This window comes from Pan paniscus, chromosome 2 (assembly GCF_029289425.2).
Source record: "Pan paniscus chromosome 2, NHGRI_mPanPan1-v2.0_pri, whole genome shotgun sequence".
Classification (NCBI taxonomy): Eukaryota; Metazoa; Chordata; class Mammalia; order Primates; family Hominidae; genus Pan; species Pan paniscus.
In genome coordinates, this window is record NC_085926.1 from 191,282,076 (window position 1) to 191,300,742 (window position 18,667).

The 18,667-nt window shown below is 38.8% G+C and overlaps 1 protein-coding gene across 1 annotated transcript in view; it reads right to left on the reverse strand.

Annotated features, from left to right (window-relative positions):
* Nucleotides 1–18,419, reverse strand: part of ATP13A5 (ATPase 13A5) — a 108,477-nt gene extending 90,058 nt beyond the window's left edge. The window contains exons 1-5 of the mRNA XM_003807659.5: nt 18,276–18,419; nt 3,762–3,935; nt 2,866–3,012; nt 2,229–2,299; nt 2,043–2,123 (exon numbers count right to left, since the gene is read on the reverse strand). Coding sequence (XP_003807707.3) covers nt 2,043–2,123; nt 2,229–2,299; nt 2,866–3,012; nt 3,762–3,935; nt 18,276–18,338 — 536 coding nt within the window. The 5' untranslated portion in view covers nt 18,339–18,419. The remainder of the gene's footprint in view (nt 1–2,042; nt 2,124–2,228; nt 2,300–2,865; nt 3,013–3,761; nt 3,936–18,275) is intronic.
* Nucleotides 18,420–18,667: the final 248 nt, after the last annotated feature.

Sequence of the window (18,667 nt, forward strand, 5' to 3'; positions counted from 1 at the left end):
ATCAGAGATTCTTGTGTATCCCCGTTCATTTCTCATTTTATGCACTTGCTTTTTAATGAAAGCAAGCTCAAATTCACTAGAAAATTGGTAAGATATTACTCAACCATCCATCACACTTAGTTTTTTAAAGGCCTTGATCTTACCCTAAAAAAATGAAATGAAAAAATCTTCCATATTCTACTTATTCTCTTTTCACTCCCCAAATAACATAAATATGACCATGTTTATAAGTAGATTATCTGCTCCATTCTTCATATTTGGAAAATGATACTCTTTGTCTTGCTTATTAGATTGTCAAGTTCTATATTGTGTGGATCAGATTTTTTTTTTTTTTTTTTTTTTTTTTTTTTTTTTTGTGACGGAGTCTCACTCTGCTGCCCAGGCTAAAGTGCAGTGGCACGATCTCAGCTCTCTGCAACCTCCACCTCCTGGGTCCAAGCAATTCTCCTGCCTCAGCCTCCTGAGTAGCTGGGACTACAGGCACAGGCCACCACGCCCAGCTAATTTTTGTGTTTTTAGTAAAGATGGAGTTTCACCATGTTGGCCAGACTGGTCTTGAACTCTTGACCTCAGGTGATCCACCCGCCTTGGCCTCCCAAAGTGCTGGGATTACAGGTGTGAGCCACTGCACCTGGTCATGGATCAGATTTAAATTTGATTATGTACTATGTTTACTAAAGTTTGGTGCTTGATAAATAAGAAAAAAACATGAGGTAGCTGCACTGACAGAAAATCTTTCCTGTGGAAGTGGTTACGTAGGCAGAGTATGTCTACCTCTATCAACTAGAATTCTTAAATGTCCTAGATAAATCCTTTACATGTCTTGTATTTAGTGCTATTAAACCAACATATTTTAATAGCTTTAAAAACTTTTTTGTGTGTCAATGTTTTGAGCATTACATCTGAAATCTTACACAATAATACCATTTCTAAGGCATTTTGCAATATTGTCCTAGTCCAGATGTCTGGTTCATGTTTCATAGTGTCTGACAGAGGAAAAACTTATAAACAACAGATCAGTAACTCTTAGACTTGGTGTGTGTGAGAATTATGGGGGTTGCTTGCTAAAAATGCATATCTTCTAAGTACCCCTTGCTCCTACAGAATTATCAGAATTATGAGGGTGGAGCTTAAAACCTATATTTTAAAGTATCTGATTACTTCTTAGCTTGTGAATAGGTGTTTCTGGCTGACTGTAAAGGTTAAGCAGACACTCTCTCTAAAAATGGGTGGAAATAAAGGTGATTATAAGATTCTGGGGAAGACTTGTAATGATTTCCTTTCAGATTTGCCAGGATTCATCATTTCAAATAATAGCTGAAGAAAGCAGGGACTCTGTATCTCTATGAGTTAATAATAGCATAAGCATTTCCTAATTTATGTGCATTTATAGGTACCAATCTCATGATTGTGCCACCATTTTTGCCTCTCTTTCTGACTAGTCCATGTCTCTGGGACAATGACTAAACCTTTGTCTTTAGATCCTTAGTTCCTTGCAAAGTACCTATTTGTTATTTAACAAATCAATGAATATATTAACTTACTCATTTACTCTAGAATTATGTATTGAGCTCCTACCAAAGAATCAGGCACTATTCTAGGTACTGCAGATATAGTGGTGAATAACACAACTAACCGAGCAAGCAAAATCCTCATCTCCAGGGCTGTTTCTTCAGAATAAAATGCAATCAAAGTATTGTCATTCTGTCTCTCCCAGGATTTGGAAGATTACTAAGCTGACATTTAGGGAATGACTCAAGATTTTTTTAAGAAAGGAAAAATAAAAAAACAACACAAAGATGATTGCTCTACAAGCCTGAGATAAAAGATCAAATTTTATATGATTGCATTGTTCTTTTGGTCTTTGTAAAAATAAGTTTGCCTAAGAAGAGAACAATTTAGGATATCTCTGCTGCCAGTAAATGAACTTGGACTATATCAAGCTGATGAAGCATTATGCCAACAATGCACTGATGATAACTGATTTGATACTTCATTTTCTGCTGGCAGAGTTTACTCTTAAGGCATATAATAAGTCCTACCTGACCTCTTGCTCTTCACTGGTCAGACCCAATCCAAATGTCTGATGGATGTCAGAGCAGGAATTGCTGTCTTCTAGCAACCTAGAATGTATTCAGGATAGGAACCACACTTCAGTTCATAGCACTCAACAAATCAGTGTTTTTCCCCTATATCCTGACCGAGGGGTGACAAAACGTTGTACTTACCCAACTTTCTGAAACCGCTTCTCCAGGTCGTTCCAAACATACCTGATTTTCTGCACTTGCATGCATCGCAGCTACGATTGCAAATGTGATAGAGCAGGTGTCATTCACAACATAAAGCTCACTGGGAGAGGGGAGTGATGTTCAATGCAGGATGCAGATGCCCTTGTGGGTCTCACTTTCTTTCTTTCTTTCTTTCTTTCTTTTTTTTTTTTTTGAGACAGGGTCTCACTCTGTCACCCAGGTTGGAGTGCAGTGGCGTGATGACCACTCACTGTAGCCTTGACCTCCCAGGCTCAATCGATCCTCCTGCCTCAACCTCCTGAGTAGCTGGGACTGCAGGCAAGCACCACCACACTCAGCTAATTTTTTATTTTTATTTTTTTAATAGAGATGAGGTTTTGCCATGTTTCCCAGGCTGGTCTCAAACTCCTGGGCTCAAGGGATCCGCCCACATTGGCCTCCCAAAAGTGCCGGGATTACAGACGTGAACGGCCATGCCCAGCCAGTCTCACTTTCTTTGATACATAGCTGTCATTCCCATTCCAAAAGTGTGATATTCGGAACTTTCATTTAATAAACAGTTATTTTATGCTTTCTCTGTAAACATGCATAACACCATACCCTTCAAGTAACTTACTTTTAATTCTGGCTTTATTAAGGCTTGGTTTATGACAGAGTGGTGGTCAGCCACCAGGGATTCTTCCCACTTCTTGCTTACAGGAAACTTCAGTGTGGATAAGTAGAGGCAGAATACCTTCTTCCTCATATATCTTTGAAATTCGTCCTGGAAAAGACAATCCAGTTCATGAAATTCTCAAGTGTTATTCAATAAGGTGATCAATCAACCAAATACCTACCAAGTGCTAAACAAGTGCTTCTCAAAGTTTGGTACAAAACTTTGACCCAAACAAGTGCATCAGCTTTGTCTCAGAACTTACTAGAAATGCAAATTCTCAGCCTCACTTCAGACCTACTGAATTAAAACCTCTGGGTGGGGCCAGCGTCCTTGTTTCAATGAGCCCTCCAGATGATTCTGATATGCACTGAAATTTGATAACCACTGTGCTAGAAAATAAAAAGAAAGATAATACTTTTCAGGAAAGCTTTCTATCCAGAAAATAGTTTCTAGCTATATTAAAGTGACATCTAGGTGTTTAAAATGTGTAATATCCTCCAAAATACGTATTTTTGAAAAACTGAATGACCATTCCCATGTTATGGTCTGTAAACGCTGTAACACTGACAGCCACTGCTCATGTAATGGCTAAGAGCACTCCCTGTTAGCCTGATGGAGTCGAAATTTCCCCAAGCTGAAGCAGAAGAAATGCTCTTCCTTCCTGGGTCAAAATGAGAGATAGCAAATGGATTGCAGAGGTAATTTTGCCATGTTTTCTCCTGTTTTGATCTATGAAAACTCTTTAAATAGAGGAAATCTACCTTCTGAAATATAATACCAGCCACAGAGTTGTGCCACAGAGGCAATACAGAAGACACGATCATGGCATTCAAAATAGAAAACAGAAAGGCACGCACTGTTGTCCTCAGCAAAACAGTGTCTGCTTCTTGCAAGGGGCATGGGATGCAGTTGGCCCACACTCTCCACTGGGGTCTCCAGTAGAACACCAGCAGAAGGCCCCCACAGGTCAGCACGGATGCGACAAGGCAGAAGGCTTTCCGTACATTGTGGTCCCGGTAACCAAACACCTCCTGGAGAATAAATTTAAAAGATCGCTCTATTTTTCTTTTCTTCACATGAACATATTATTTTCTTTCAATAAACCAAACTTTAGATGAAGGAATGTTGGCTGGGAGACAAATCTGGTTATAGGTGGTTAAATCAAGTTGACTGCTTGCAGCTGTCCACTGATCAAATCAAAAAAGAAGGACTTATTTTACTACCCTGGTATATGGAACTAAAACATTAAACAGCAAGAGTATGGAAAGGGCAGATTTATTTGCTTCTATATATTCATAAGAGTCACCTCAGATTTTTATAAAATACTTCATGTTTTGAGGCAGATTTATTTTCTTTAGGCATTAGGTATTTTAAACATTGTTAATATGAATTTATTGTAGGAAGATGATAAAATCATGACAGATGTGATCTACACTCATACAACTAGCTTTATCCATTCAGCTTTGTCTTATAATAACATGATTGAGGACAACGGAAAGTATGAATAAATGTACTATTTTCTAAAACAGTATGATGATATAAATTAAGGAATTACTCATGGACATGAAAGACTTTCAAAAAGCAGCTTTTATTTATTTACCCTGATAGTAATATGCTAAAATATTTGGACTCTTACTAGTAGGTTAGTCAATATTTGTCATAAACTGAATAAAGATTTGAGATTTGATTCTAGAAGGAAAAATTGCCAAACAATAGATTTGCTTATTGAAGGCCAATTCCCACTTCCCAACTTGTACAGTGATGTTTCATAGCATTGTTTTTTAAATTTGAAAAGCTAAATTTTCAGTGCATTTTGAAGCCCCTGAGGGATGCTGATTATGAATAATATCTCTACTATACTATTATTTTAGGTTCTGCTGTTGTTGTTTTTGTGCTTTTTAAAAATATGACTGAACTCTGAATTTTCAGGTCCAGATCACAGGACTATAATGTTTAGAAACTTAGTTTTTACTAAGTGTCTAGAGCACTTTTGATGCGGGAACATCCTGCATTTTATGCCAGTTTAGATCATGCTATAAAACATCTCTTGGCTTAAGATTTTTTCCACTGACCCTCAACACTATCATCCACCTGAGAAAAAAGTTCATTAAGTTCAGTGAGGCAGCCACTCTATTTTGAGATTATTCAAATAAGGTTTAAGTTAGAAATATGCATTCACCCTGCTTTTAAGCATGTTTTCTATTGGTTCTCCTCTTTCTCTTTCTGTTCCCTCTGATTCTATAAACCTGCTTTAGTTTTATTTGTGAATTATAGTTTTATTAGGACAAAGTAAAATGTATATGCCACTTTATATATTATGTCATAAATATACATTCTTTTACCGAGAGTTATTTACAGAAGCTTACTGCCAAAGTCAAAATGTGTGCAAAAATAGAAGCAGGACAATTTGGAATTTTAGACTAGCTTGTACATGAAATGAGCTCATTCATAAATAACTTTCTCTTTTTCTGTTTATTTGTATACAGTAATGGCAATGAAAATCATAATTCTGGTACCCCTTCAGTTCTCTTCTATACAATGTTTTTAAATTAAAAAACAAACTCACAATGCTAGTAAGACTGCAATGAAAGCACTACAGCTGTATAGTGCTAATAGCCTTGTGAACTGGAATAATTTTTTAGGAAAAGTAAGGTGGCAAATCGTATCAAGAATTGTAAAGATATTTCTACTCTTTGAATCAGTAATTCTTCATCTGAAAATATGCCCTAATGAAATAATATCTAAATGAGAAATTTTTGCATATACAATATTCAGTGCAGCATTATCTGTAAGAGCAAAAACACTGGAAAAACCAAATGATAGCTAATGGTTCAGTAAGTTGTGAATGGAGCCTACTGTGATGTAGAAACCTGGAGCATACTGTGATACAATGTTAAATGGAGAAAAGAACAAAGAACAAGTAGAATAAATGGGAAACAAGTAGCAACATTATGAAATTTAACCCAACTATATTAGTAATTGCATTAAATGCATACGGCCTTAATGCTATGATTAAAAGCAAAGATTATTAGACTAGATAATAAAAGACCTATCATATGCTATTTACAAGAGACACACTTTAAACATAAAGAAGTGGATAGGTTAAAAAGGAAAAGAAGGGGAAACTATACCGTGCAAACAGTAGAAGAAAGCTGATATCGCTGTATTACTATCACACAAATTATATTTCTTTAAGGGTAGTTAAGGAAAAAATACTATGAGAGAAAAGGAAGGATATTTCATAAGCTAAAAGATCAATTCAACAGGAGGACATAACAATCCCAAATTTTTGCACATCTAAAAAACATAGTTTTAAAAATTATAAAGAAAAATTGATAGAATTTAAATCTACTCTCACCATTGGAGATTTTAGCACACCCCGCCTCTCAATAACCAGCAGAATAAGCAGACAAAACACTCAGTAGGACTGCAGGAAGTCTGAACACCTCCACTAGCTACATTGATCTAATTGACAAATACAGAAAATTACAGCCAACAACTGCAGAATTCAAATATTTTTCAAGTACACATAAAATACTTACCTAAACTGAGCACATTCTGAGATGTATAAAAGTATAAAAGTATGATAAAGTATGATGACATTACAATTAAACTAGAAATTAAAAACAGAATAACTTAAAAATTCCCAAATATTTGGAAAGTAAACAACATATTTTGAAATAACACAGGTAAGTCAAATAAAAAATTACAATAAATATTAGGAAATCATTTGAACCGAATGAAAATGAAAATTGAGAAATAAACATTCATGGAATGCCATGAAGATAATCCTTACATAGACATTTACAGCTTTAGCTGCAAATCTTAGTAAAGAGAAAAAGTTTTGAAATCAATAAACTAAGCTTCCAACTCAAGAAGTTATAGAAACAAAAGCAAATTAAACCCCAAAAAAGTAAGGAAAAAATTATAAAGATGAGTGCAGAAATAAGACAGAAAGTAGAAATACAACACAATAGAGAGAAACAGCAAAGTCAAATTGGTACCCTGAAAAGATTAATAACATTGATAAACTCATCAATAAATACGAATATTTTGTGTTTATTACAGAAAATTAATATGCAATTTAAAAGCTCCCTGCAAAGAAATCGTCAAGCCCAGAGAACTTGTGATTCCTTTGAAATATTTAAGATAGAAATGATACTATTCTTTTACAAACCTCTTTATAAGTAGAAGAGATGAAAATTCTCCCAATTTGTTTTATGAAGCCAGCATACTCAGACACCAAACTCTGATAAATATGTTGCAAGCAAGGAAAATTGCAGGCTAAGCCCTGTCATGAACATAGATAAAATAATTCTAAAATAGATTGTCTAACTAAATCAGTGATATATTAAAAGTTTAGTACATCACTACCAAATAATGTTTGTCCTAGAAATGCAAGGATTTAAAAATCAGTCAATGTACTTTGCCATTCCATGCACTTCAATATTCAGAAGGAAACTCAGAAGGCCATCTCAATAGATAGAGAAAAAGACTTATACAATTCTACACCAATACATGATTTAAAAAATTCTCAACAAGTTAAAAATAGATGAGAACATCTTTAAGCAACATCATGTGTAATGATGAAATAGTGAATATTTTCCCACTTAAGTTACAACCAAAATGAGATTGTCAACAATCACTACTAATATTTATCAGTACAGTACTAGAAGTCTTAACCAGTGCAACGCAAGAAATAGAGAAAGAAAGAGGGAAGGGAAGGAAAGGGAAGGGGAGGGGAGGGGAAGGGAGGGGAATAACAATTGAAAACAAGAACTAAACTCTATGTGTAGATAATGTGGAAAAATATCCAAAAGAATATACAAAGTATAAGAGTTAATAAGTGAATTTATTCAGATTGCTGGATACCAGGTCAATATAGGAAAACCAATTGTGTTTGTATATATTAGTAACAAACAATTTGAAAATTAATTAAATACCATTTATAATACCTTCAAAGAAAGAAATTGATTACCTTGTAATAATTCTAACAAAGTTGTACAAGACATCTAAACTGAAAAGTACATATCATCGCCAAGAGAAAGTAAAGACCTAAATAAACGAAGAGCTGTATTAAGTTTGGGGATTAGCCATTAGTAATCCAATTTAAAATCTCTTCAGGCTTGTGTGTGTGTGTGTGTGTGTGTGTGTGGTAATTGACAACTTGGTTCTAAAATTGGAATGGAAATGCAAAGGATGTGGGATAGTCAAGACAATTTTTGAAACGAATAAATGTGGAAGAATTATGCCACCAGAAGTGAAGGCTTACCACAAAGCCACAGTAATTAAGAAAATGAGGTATACACACAAGTATAAACAAACAGAGCAACAAAACAAAGTCCAAAAAGAGACTCAAACATATGATTTCTTCACTTGCAAGAAAGGAGCCACTGCAATCTGTGTGGGAAAGGGTGATTTGCTCAACAAACAGTGCCAGAGCAAAACGAATAGTGCTGGAAAATAAATGAGTACAATCCCCCCACCGCCCCACCCCACTGGTTTATATCATATACAAAAATTCATTTGAGATGGCACAAATATGTAAATGTGACAACTGAAACAAGAAATCATCTGAAAGAAACCATAGGATGAATTATTCTATGAACCTCAAGTAGGCAAATGTTTCTTAAACAGAAAATAAAAAGAAAGACAAAACAAATGTACTTGACTTTGTTAAAATTAAAAGCTTCTGGCTGGGCACAGTGTCTCACACCTGTAATCCCAGTGCTTTGGGAAGCTGAGGCTGGAGGATTGCTTGAGGCCAGGAGTTCAAGACCAGCCTGAGCAACATAGAAAGACGCTGTCTCTACAATTTTTTTTTTAATTAGCCAGCAATGGTGGTGCACACCTGTTGTCCCAGTTCCTCAGGAGGCAGAGGTGGGAGGATCGCTTGAGCCCGGGAGTTCAGGGCTTTAGTGAGCCATAATTGCACCACTTCCACTCAGGCAACAGTGAGACCCTGTCTCTACTGTCTCTAAGTTTTAAAAAAATATATAGAAATGAATTTTAAAAGTAAAGAAAATTAAAAGGTTCAGGTGATTAAAAGGTCTCTGAAGAGGCCAAGCATGGTGGCTCACGCTGTAATCCCAGCACTTTGGGAGGCCAAGATGGGAGGATCGTTTGAGCCCAGGAGTTCAAGACAATTTGAGATAAGATTTGGGTGGGGACACAGCCAAATTATGTCACACAGTATATGTATTTATTTTGACCAACTAATGGAGAGGAAAATTAGATTGTATAAATGATTATTCTTCTGATGTAGTCAGAGTCACTCAGATTTTTTTCTGAATATTTACACACCTCCAGTAAAATCCATGAGAAATGCAGGGTAGAGGAGAGAGCCAGGAGCAATGTTTGTACCATAAAAGGAAAATTAATAGTATCCAGAGGTGGTGTTAATGTAAAGATACTGGAAATGGGATGAAAGTGTCCGAATCTCAAACCCGTTATACATGGTTCCTTGTAGTAAAGTGAGTTTTACCACCTATTACCTGTGAGCTGAGGATTTAACTTCTCTAATCTCAGTTTCCATCTCTGTACTTAGGGGAATATTAATAGCATACACCTGGAAAAACAGTGCGGCTTAAAGAGAGGTGTAAGGTGTTCAGAGAAAAAGCAGCTCAGTCAATGATAACAGGTGATTTTATAGTAGGTTCAGTCACAGGAGGAAAGAGGTGACTATTTCAGCTTTTAGTTGCAATATATTGGATCAAGACCGGTAATAGAAACAGCCTGTGTTCCATGAGGCCAGGAACCCAGATCTGCCACCTATTAGTTGAGTTGAATAGCACAGAAATTGTGCCCATCTTCACACGGGCTTGATTTGTATTCTGTCTAAGCAGTGGTGTTCCTTTACATTTTTGTTTCCTATAGAATTCTGAAAGAGGTACCACAGCCCTAACAGTCTTTTTCTAGGCCCACAATACAAAGGAAGCAGTCTGGATTAGGAATAACAGTGAAATATGCATGCGCTTTTTCACAGAGATTATTGCCATAAATCGCAATTTAGAGCCAGGCTTCCCTTCCAGGTCTGACACCAGAACCTCTTTTCTTTATACCCCACCCTGTTGCCTTCTAGAAGCTCTCACTTCTGCCCTTTGCTCCACTATTTACCAGCTGTGATTTAAACTTGCCGAACTTCAGATTTTTCATGTGAAAAATGTGACTGCTTGTAAAATGCATCAGAAGTAGTTTGGTGTAGCAGTTAAAAGCTGAGGATATGGCATGGGAAAACCAAGTTCAAATCATACCTCTACCACGTAACCATATATAAGACTTTGGCAACCCACTTTACTTCTGATACCTTAATTTCCTCCTCCACAGATGAGAATAATAACAGTCACTATTGTCTAGGGTTATTGTTAGAAAGTAATAAGATATGGTGTCTTGAATCCCTTTTACTTTTATCTATATTTGACAATAAGAACTAATTGAGTGTATTTGATGATAAGAGCCTTCTGAGTACTTATTAGGTGTTATTTAATTCTCACCACAACCCTATGAAATAGGCATTATTATTTACTAAAATAAGTATTAACATTTATAAATTATTTGTAGAGCAAAAACAGTCTTGGAAATGTATGTTCAAAATAAATACTAAATCATTCAGTCTGGAGTAAGGAAAACTTTTCACTATCTAGCAGTGTGATTCGAAACCCAATACAAAAGAGATGAACGTATTCCACTCTTGGCTACAGGTATTCCCATAATTTCAGCTGGCACTACCATAACAAGAGTGCTAACATATAGTCCTCCTGCAAGTGAAAGTGCAACTAAGGACCTTTGTTTGGTGAGGCTAACAGCAGAGAGCTGTAAGTGTGGGTCAAAAGATGATGAGATGCCTGGCCCAATTAGCAAGAACAATTTCTGAAAACAGAATTTGCCCTAGATCAAGGGCATGGAACAACATGGCAAGTTGGGTTAAAAGTCATTTGTAAAATAAGAGCATTGTTAACCAGGGAGGGAGCCTCAGAGATTATTTGGTTCAAATTTCTCTCTAGGAAAAAACAGCTATACAGTGTTCTTTGCAGATGAGCATCTATCGTCTGCTTAAGAGGGGCTTTTCGTTGCCTTACAGGGCTGCATACTCTCTTGTTGGACAGCTGTGATGGTGTATTAGTTTTCTGTTGCTGCATAGCAAACTCAGTGTCTTAATACAACACAGATTTACTGTCTCAGTTTTTATGGGTTGGGTATTCAGTTAGCTGGGTCCTATGTTGAGCGTCTTACAAGACTAAAATCAAGGCATCACCTGAGCTGTGCTCCTTCTGGAACTAAGAGACCTCTTCACACTCATGTGGTTGTTGGCAGAATTCGGTTCCTTGCAGCCTTAAGATGGGGGGCCCCCATTCTCTTGCTGGTAGTCAGCTGGAAGCCACTCTCAGTCTTAGCAACCACTCCTTACCACAGGGCATCTTCCATCTTCAAAAATGCAACATAGAACCTCCCTTGCATCAGACCTCTCTCGTGCTTTAACTATCTCTGACTTCAGGAGAGGCCCAGTCCCTTTTAATGAGTCACCTGATTAGGTCAGGTGTACCCAATCTCCGTTTTTATTAACTCCGTTGAGTTCATGTGGATTATACCTGTAAAGTCCCTTTTTCCATAGAACATAATATAATAATAGGAGTCCTAGCTTCTCATATTTACAGGTTCTGCCCACACTCAGCTAGAGGGGATTATACAAAAGGAACGGTGATCACAGGGGTGTCATGTTAAGTTTCTGCCACCAGAGATGATTAGGAAGTTCTGGCAGGTGCGGTGGCTCACACCTGTAATCAGCACTTTGGGAGGCTGAGGCAGGCAGATCACGAGGTCAGGGGATTCAGACCAGCCTGGACAACATGGTGAAACCCTGTCTCTACTAGAAATACAAAAATTAGCTGGGTGTGGTGGTGTGCTCCTGTAGTCCCAACTACTCAGTAGACTGAGGCAGGAAAATCGCTTGAACCTGGGAGGCAGACGTTGCAGTGAGCCGAGATCGTGCCATTTCACTCCAGCCTGGGCAAGACTCCATCTCAAAAAAAAAAAAAAAAAAAAAAAAAAGGGAAGTTCTGCCATAAGGAAAATAAATATGGCTGGAATCTACCAACCCCTACTTTTGTTCTCCACAGCAGCCTCTCAACTCTTGGAAGACAAACATTATGACTCTTCTTTCGGAAACTGTTTCTAATTTCTTTTAAACAGTTCTTACTTATGATATGCAGATATTCCTCCAAATACACTATACTTCTTGAAATTTCTAAGTATGAGTTTTAGAATTAAATATAACTTCCTAGATTTTTCCTTAAAAAAATACAGATTATGGCAGAACTTTTATTTATTTCTTCTATTCTGCAGAACAGGCTTTTACTAAGGCATTCCAGGGCTAATTTTTTATAGCTACATCACATTGGCAAATAAAATTCAGCACATCAAATAAAGCACTTCAATTACTTTTTCATGTACAACTACCAAACCCAAGTCACTGATACCCTCACCTTGTTTTTTGAAAATAACTTAAAACAAAAACTCAATAATGAGGTCTGTTACATTGCATCTTGCCAATTTCTCACCTACAATCCAGCCTAGAGAAATCTTTGAATCTTGATTCTGTCACCTATATTGTTGTTCTTCCCTTATAGCTAGGTGTCAGTTGCAGATTGATAAGCTTACCTTTACCTCATTCAGCCTGATAATATACGTGTTGACTGAAAACAGGAGAGAGCCAACAGGGCTGACTTTCAGTTTCAATTTTTACTTTTCAGTTTTAATCCTTTGAGTGGTTTTTTTGGGGGGAAGTTCTTTATTGGAGGGTGACCTTGTGTATGTAAGATACATTACATTGTATATGTAAAATAATCTACATGTTTAAAATTCCTGATTTTTCTTTTTCTTATTTTTTTGAGATAGAGTCTCACTCCATTGCCCAGGCTGGACTGCAATGGCGTGATCTTGGCTCACTGCAACCTCTGCCTCCCAGGTTCAAGCGATCTCCTGCCTTAGCCTCCCAAGTAGCTGGGATTACAGGCAGCCGCCACCATGCCCAGCTAATTTTTTTTCTTTTATTTTTAGTAGAGATGGGATTTTGTCATGTTGGCCAGCCTGGTCTCAAACTCCTGACCTCAGGTGATCCACCTGCCTCGGCCTCTCAAAGTGCTGGGATTACAGGCGTGAGCCACCGCGCCCAGGCAATTCTTGATTTTTTTTTAACAACTCATCACATATTACTTGTTTTCTCAATGATAGCCTCAAACAATGATCATTCTTTACATCTTAACCAGAAAAAAGAGAAATATCCTCAACACCAATCTCACTTAACATATGTATTCCTGCATTTTCTAATTATTTTTGCACTTTGTAACTCTTGATCCCTTGAACATAAATTAACCACTTATTTTTCATAGCCCTTTCCATATCTCGCATGTGGCCCTCACAAAACTTGTGAGTCAGGAGAGCTAGTGGTATTGTTCTTAGGTAAAGAGTCAAGGCCAAAGAGGTGTCCACAACCACATGGTTAGCAGCAGAGCCTGGACTAAAGCCCAGGTTTGCTCTCTCAGAGTCCAGGGCTCCGCCACTGTTCAGCAGAAGAAAATTACTTCGAAGCAAAATGCACCTTTGTCAGTTCTGTTTTGTCCACACCAAGCAGCCATTTTGCCTTCTGGGGCTGCTCTGATGTGTAATTTTGACATTTTGTTGGTGGGTGTCTGTGCAGAAAGGGAACACAGATGGAATTGCTAGGCTTTGCCACCGATATGAATGAAGCAGCACTTGTGGCTCCAGTGGGGTCAGAATCAAAGTCATCTTCAGAAAGCAAACGCAGCCTGTGGTCACGGGAGCTGCTGAAACGGAGGCTGATATGCACACAGTGTGCCTCCAGACAAACCAGGCTGAGAAGAGCCGTCATGATTATTTTTCCTCCCAGCAGGGTAAAATGATAAAATAATACCTATCGGTCATTGAGAACATTCCAGCCTTCCTATGGAGGTTCCAGTGGTCAGGAGATAATCTGTGCATGTATTTGCACACACAAACACACACACAGAGAGAGAGAGAGAGAGAGGAAAGATTCCATGGGTGCATAAGTGTGGGAAATAAGGTGCACTGTGGCTGGGTGAGGTGGCTCACGCCTATAATCCCAGCATTTTAGGAGTTTGAGGCAGGAACATCACTTGAGCCCAGGAGTTTGAGACCAGCCTGGAAAATGTAGGGAGACCTCATCTCTACTGAAATTTTAAAAAAATTAACCAGCTGTTGTAGCACATGCCTGTGGTCCCAGCTATATGGGAGGCTGAGGCAGGAGGATTGCTTGTGCCTGGGAGATTGAGGCTGCAGTGAGCTATGATCACACCACTGCACTCCAGCCTGTGTGGCAGAGTAAGACCATGACACACACACACACACACACACATACATAGTGCTATATAGTGCACTGTAATGCCCCCTTAAGAGATCACAAAAAACCATAATATTGATATGGTTTGAATGTGTTCTCCAAGGTTCTTGCGCTGGGAGGTGGGGCGAATAAGAGGTAATTAGATTACAAGGCTCTGCCCTTGTGAATGTTGTTTTCACCTTAGTGGGTTAGTTATTGCAAAGTGGGCTCATTATAAAAGCAAGTTGGGCCCCCTCTTACTCTCCTGCTCTCTCGTGCTCTCTTGCCCTTTTGCCTTCCACCATGGAATGACACAGCAAGAAGGCCCTCACCAGGTGTGGTCCCTTGACCTTGAACTTCCCAGCCTCCAGAACAATAATAAATAAATTTATTTTCTTTATGAATCACCCAGTCTGTGTTCTTCTGTTACAGCAGCACAAAGCAAACCAAGACAAATATACTGAAGATTTGAGAAGCCCTGCTGTTACCTGTGTACCCGTTTCACCCAGTATTTCTCAAACCTGATAGGGAAGGAGAACAGGGAAACTTCTTATATAATACCTACTGCAGAAGATATGTTTAGAAAAGCTGTATTACCTCATTTAATCCTCATCACAATCCCAAATGGTAGGTATTAGAGAGGTCAAATAACTTGCCTAACAGAACTAGAATTCAACCCAGGTCAGCCTGAAGCCAAATCCCATTCCATTAAGTATGAAGCTATATAACCTGGAGGCTTCAGATTTATTTAGGGTCTTATGTTTTGAAGGCTCCTGTGGGGTCTTAGTGAAGCTATGGGTCCTGAGACCTCTGGAGAAGACAAGAAAAGCTGACTGCAAATGGAGAGGCTGAGGGAAACACCTGGGCAGGGCAGAGTTTTAGGAAAAAGGCAGGTGAAGAAAAGGAACCTACTAGAGCTAGATAGTAGTGAGGAGGGCGGGAAGTGGATGGGAGTAGGTTGGAAAAAACAAGAAAGACCTGTACAGTGAGAATATTGATTGCAGGGCTGTTGTAAAGTTTTGGGTAAAATGAAAACCTGTGTGTCAAGCACCTAGCTCCGCACCATGCCCAGGACAGTAAGCACTAGCAGGATGAGAACAGGAGATGGGAATGATAACAGGGTTCAGCTCCAGAGGCCAGTGCAAGGCTTTATCTCCATGCTGAGCTCAGCAGAATCACGCAAGACTGAGCTTGCATAATCTCACAGCATCGCCCCTCCGTCCACTTGGGCTCTTCATGGGTGTTTGATTGAAGGAGTTCATTATTTGCCTCGACTGTCTCTAATTTTTACCACAGTGACTCTCACGATCACAATGGATTGTTCACTTGAAATAATGAATGCGAGTAGATGTTAGACCGGGCCACAGGGAATCTTCGGGGAAGGAAGAGCAAGTGGGGCGAGGCTGTCAACATCAGAGAGCGACAGCCCCCAAGGCTGGGACTAAACCATGCCCAGGTTTACTTTGACCTACTGATTGTTTTCAAAAGATGAATTTGTTTTCAAAATTTATCATCAGGCTACGTCACATAAAAAGTCAGATTTCTGGCTTCCCTCGATTTATTTATTTTTTACCTTTTAGATTTAAAAACATCTATTTCTAGAGTCTGGGAAGTCCAAGATCAAGGTGCTGGCAGATCCAGTGTCTGATGAGGACCCTCCTTCTGGTGCAGAGACGACAGCCATCTTTTCTCTGTGCCCTCACATGGTAGAAGGGACAAGGGAGATCGCTAGGTTCTCTTTTCTTTTATTTATAATAAAAACAGGCTTTTGCTATGTTAACCAGGCTGGTCTTGAACTTCTGGCCTCAAGAGATCTTCCCACCTTAGCCTCCCAAAGTGCTGGGATTACAGGCATGAGCCACCATGCCTGGCCAGGGGTCTCTTTTCTTTTTTTAATTTCCAACTTTTATTTTAAGTTCGGGGGTACATGTGCAGGATGTGCAGGTTTGATACATAGGGAAAAGTGTGCCATAGTGGTTTGCTGCACAGATTGACCCATCACGTAGGTGTTAAGCCCAGCATCCATTAGCTATTCTTCCTGATGCTCTCCCTTCTCCCACCTCCCACCTTCTGATAGGCCCCAGTATGTGTTGTTCCCCATCCGGCTTCCTTCTAAAAGTCTAGCAATTGCAAGATCAGTTCAGCAATTGCCTGGAGCTAAGTCACAGCTTCCACAGTTCGGTCACCCCAGCTCCCTCAGGCCTACCGGAGTCTGTGGATTACCTGATCAACCAGAATAGGATTTGCATCTGTGCTCTACGCCCCAGAATTCTGAAAAAAGAAATCTAGAGCCATCTCCCCTTCCCCAGAATGAGTTAAGCTTACTTGGATTCCTAATAGACATTTCTGGTGAGTGTCTGTAAAAGGGTTTGATCACCTTCAAAAATGAAGAAAACTGGGGCACCTGGCTCATTATTTAATCCTATGATACCAATGTCCTTTTTGTGAGTGAGAGAATTAAAGTATCAGGCTATAAACTTTACAAATACAGCAACTAGTTAGAGAAGAATAAAGAGCAATGTAATTTTTCATGCACTCTTATCTACATGTTGAAAACATCAGAGCTAACAGAATTGTTCAGCAGTGAACACAGGTGAATAGATTTTTGTTCTTTAAAAGCTTTAATTCTGAAGATTTTAAAGTGCTGTGCTATTGTCAAGCTTAGCATGCTACAATAATGCAAGCCACAAATATGAGCTGCCTTCTTAATATTAACGTTCCTAGCAGCCACATTAAAGATGTAAAGAGAAGCAGGTGAAATTTTTACCTAAGCTATCTAAAATATTGTCATTTCAATGTGTAAACAATATAAAAATTATTAATAAGATGTTTTACTTTTTTTTTACTAAATTCTTCAAAATCTGGTGCGTATTTTACACATAAAGCATATTTTGTGTGGACTAGCTACTTTTCTAGTGCTCAGAAAATACACGTGGCCCATGGCTGCCTTATTGAACAACACAGATGTAGATGAAATCATACGTTTTCCTTAGAGTAGCAAACAGGGATAGGTGGAGGGAGAGCCGGTATGGATTTGCCCCAGATCTCACAGGGAACCAGGATGCCAGCCAGGAAACTGACATCATTCTAATCTACAAACCATGTTCTCCAAGTTCTTTGGGGCCCCCAAATGTGCCCTCACTCTGACCCTTCCCCCGTCTGTCTCTGTCTCCTTTCTTCATTGTCTAGCTGGAGCCACTGTTGTATGGTGAACAGCACGGGATGTGGAGAAGGAGTCGGCTGGATTCCCAGCCTGTCCCTTGCAGGCTAATGACCTTGGGCAAGTTATTTAACCTCCCTGGTCTCAGATTTCTTTTCAATTAAATAGGATTAGTTCTTTCATCACTGAGTTCTGAGGATTATATAAAATCATAAACACCTCAGCACCAAATAAACACTATAGTTTTCAACTTTTTAATTATTTTTAAATGTGTGTGTGTGTGTGTGTGTGTGTTTGATGAAAACAGCAGTGGGGAAAAAATTGGAGACATGAGAAATGTTTAAAATATGTGTTAAAAATCCCAGGCCATGTTCTACTCCTTCTTTAGTAATTGATGCTTAAAACTTCTCTCTGTGCTTATAAAAAGCATGACTTCAGCCCAGAGTCCCCTAAGCCTAGGTTATGCATACATACCCAAAGCACGAGAATAAAAGAGTTCTTGTTTTCAATAGAGTTTGTTCCATCACATAGCAATTCAGATAATAAGGGGGAGACACCCCACTGAGCACCATGCGGGGCTCTGCAAATACTGTAAATGTCCGAGGAAACATCACAGGTTCATATGAAGATGGCAAGAATTCTATCATCCAGAGGTCACAAGTTTCTCAGCCCCTGCAGGTTTCCCCACAATAAAATGGTGCTTTGCAGCCCTTAAGGAACCTTACCAGACTGAAACCTTTCAAGGTTCCAAAGCCTGAAGCATAAATGCTACACTCTATCTTCTAATTCAGCTGTAGCCCATACTCACCGCCTTGGGCTCTTTGAGAAGACTAATAAAATAAAGGGAAGACTCACCAGTTCATCCTCCTCTCCCTGGTTGAGCAAAGCCCGATGGTCCTTCTTACTGTTCTCTTCCATCTAAACCCAACCGGCGAGGATCTCTTCTGGCTAACTCCTTGGAGAAATGTCAAAATCCCTTGGGCTTCTGTGAACTTGGAATCGTCACAACTTGTGATTGCTCTTCTCAGGTGCTTTTAAAATCTCTTAGTACACACCTTGCCTATTAGACTAACAAAGGAAAGAGAGAAAATCTTCTCAGGAACAGGATTGGTCTGTTAATCTGGTTATTGTGGGTTTTTTTCCTAGTGTTTGTTTATTGAGCTAGATATGAGTGCCTCAAGACCTGAGGAATGACGGGGGAAGAAGTTGGCAAACTAGAAGGAGAAATCATTTTGTATGCGATCCAT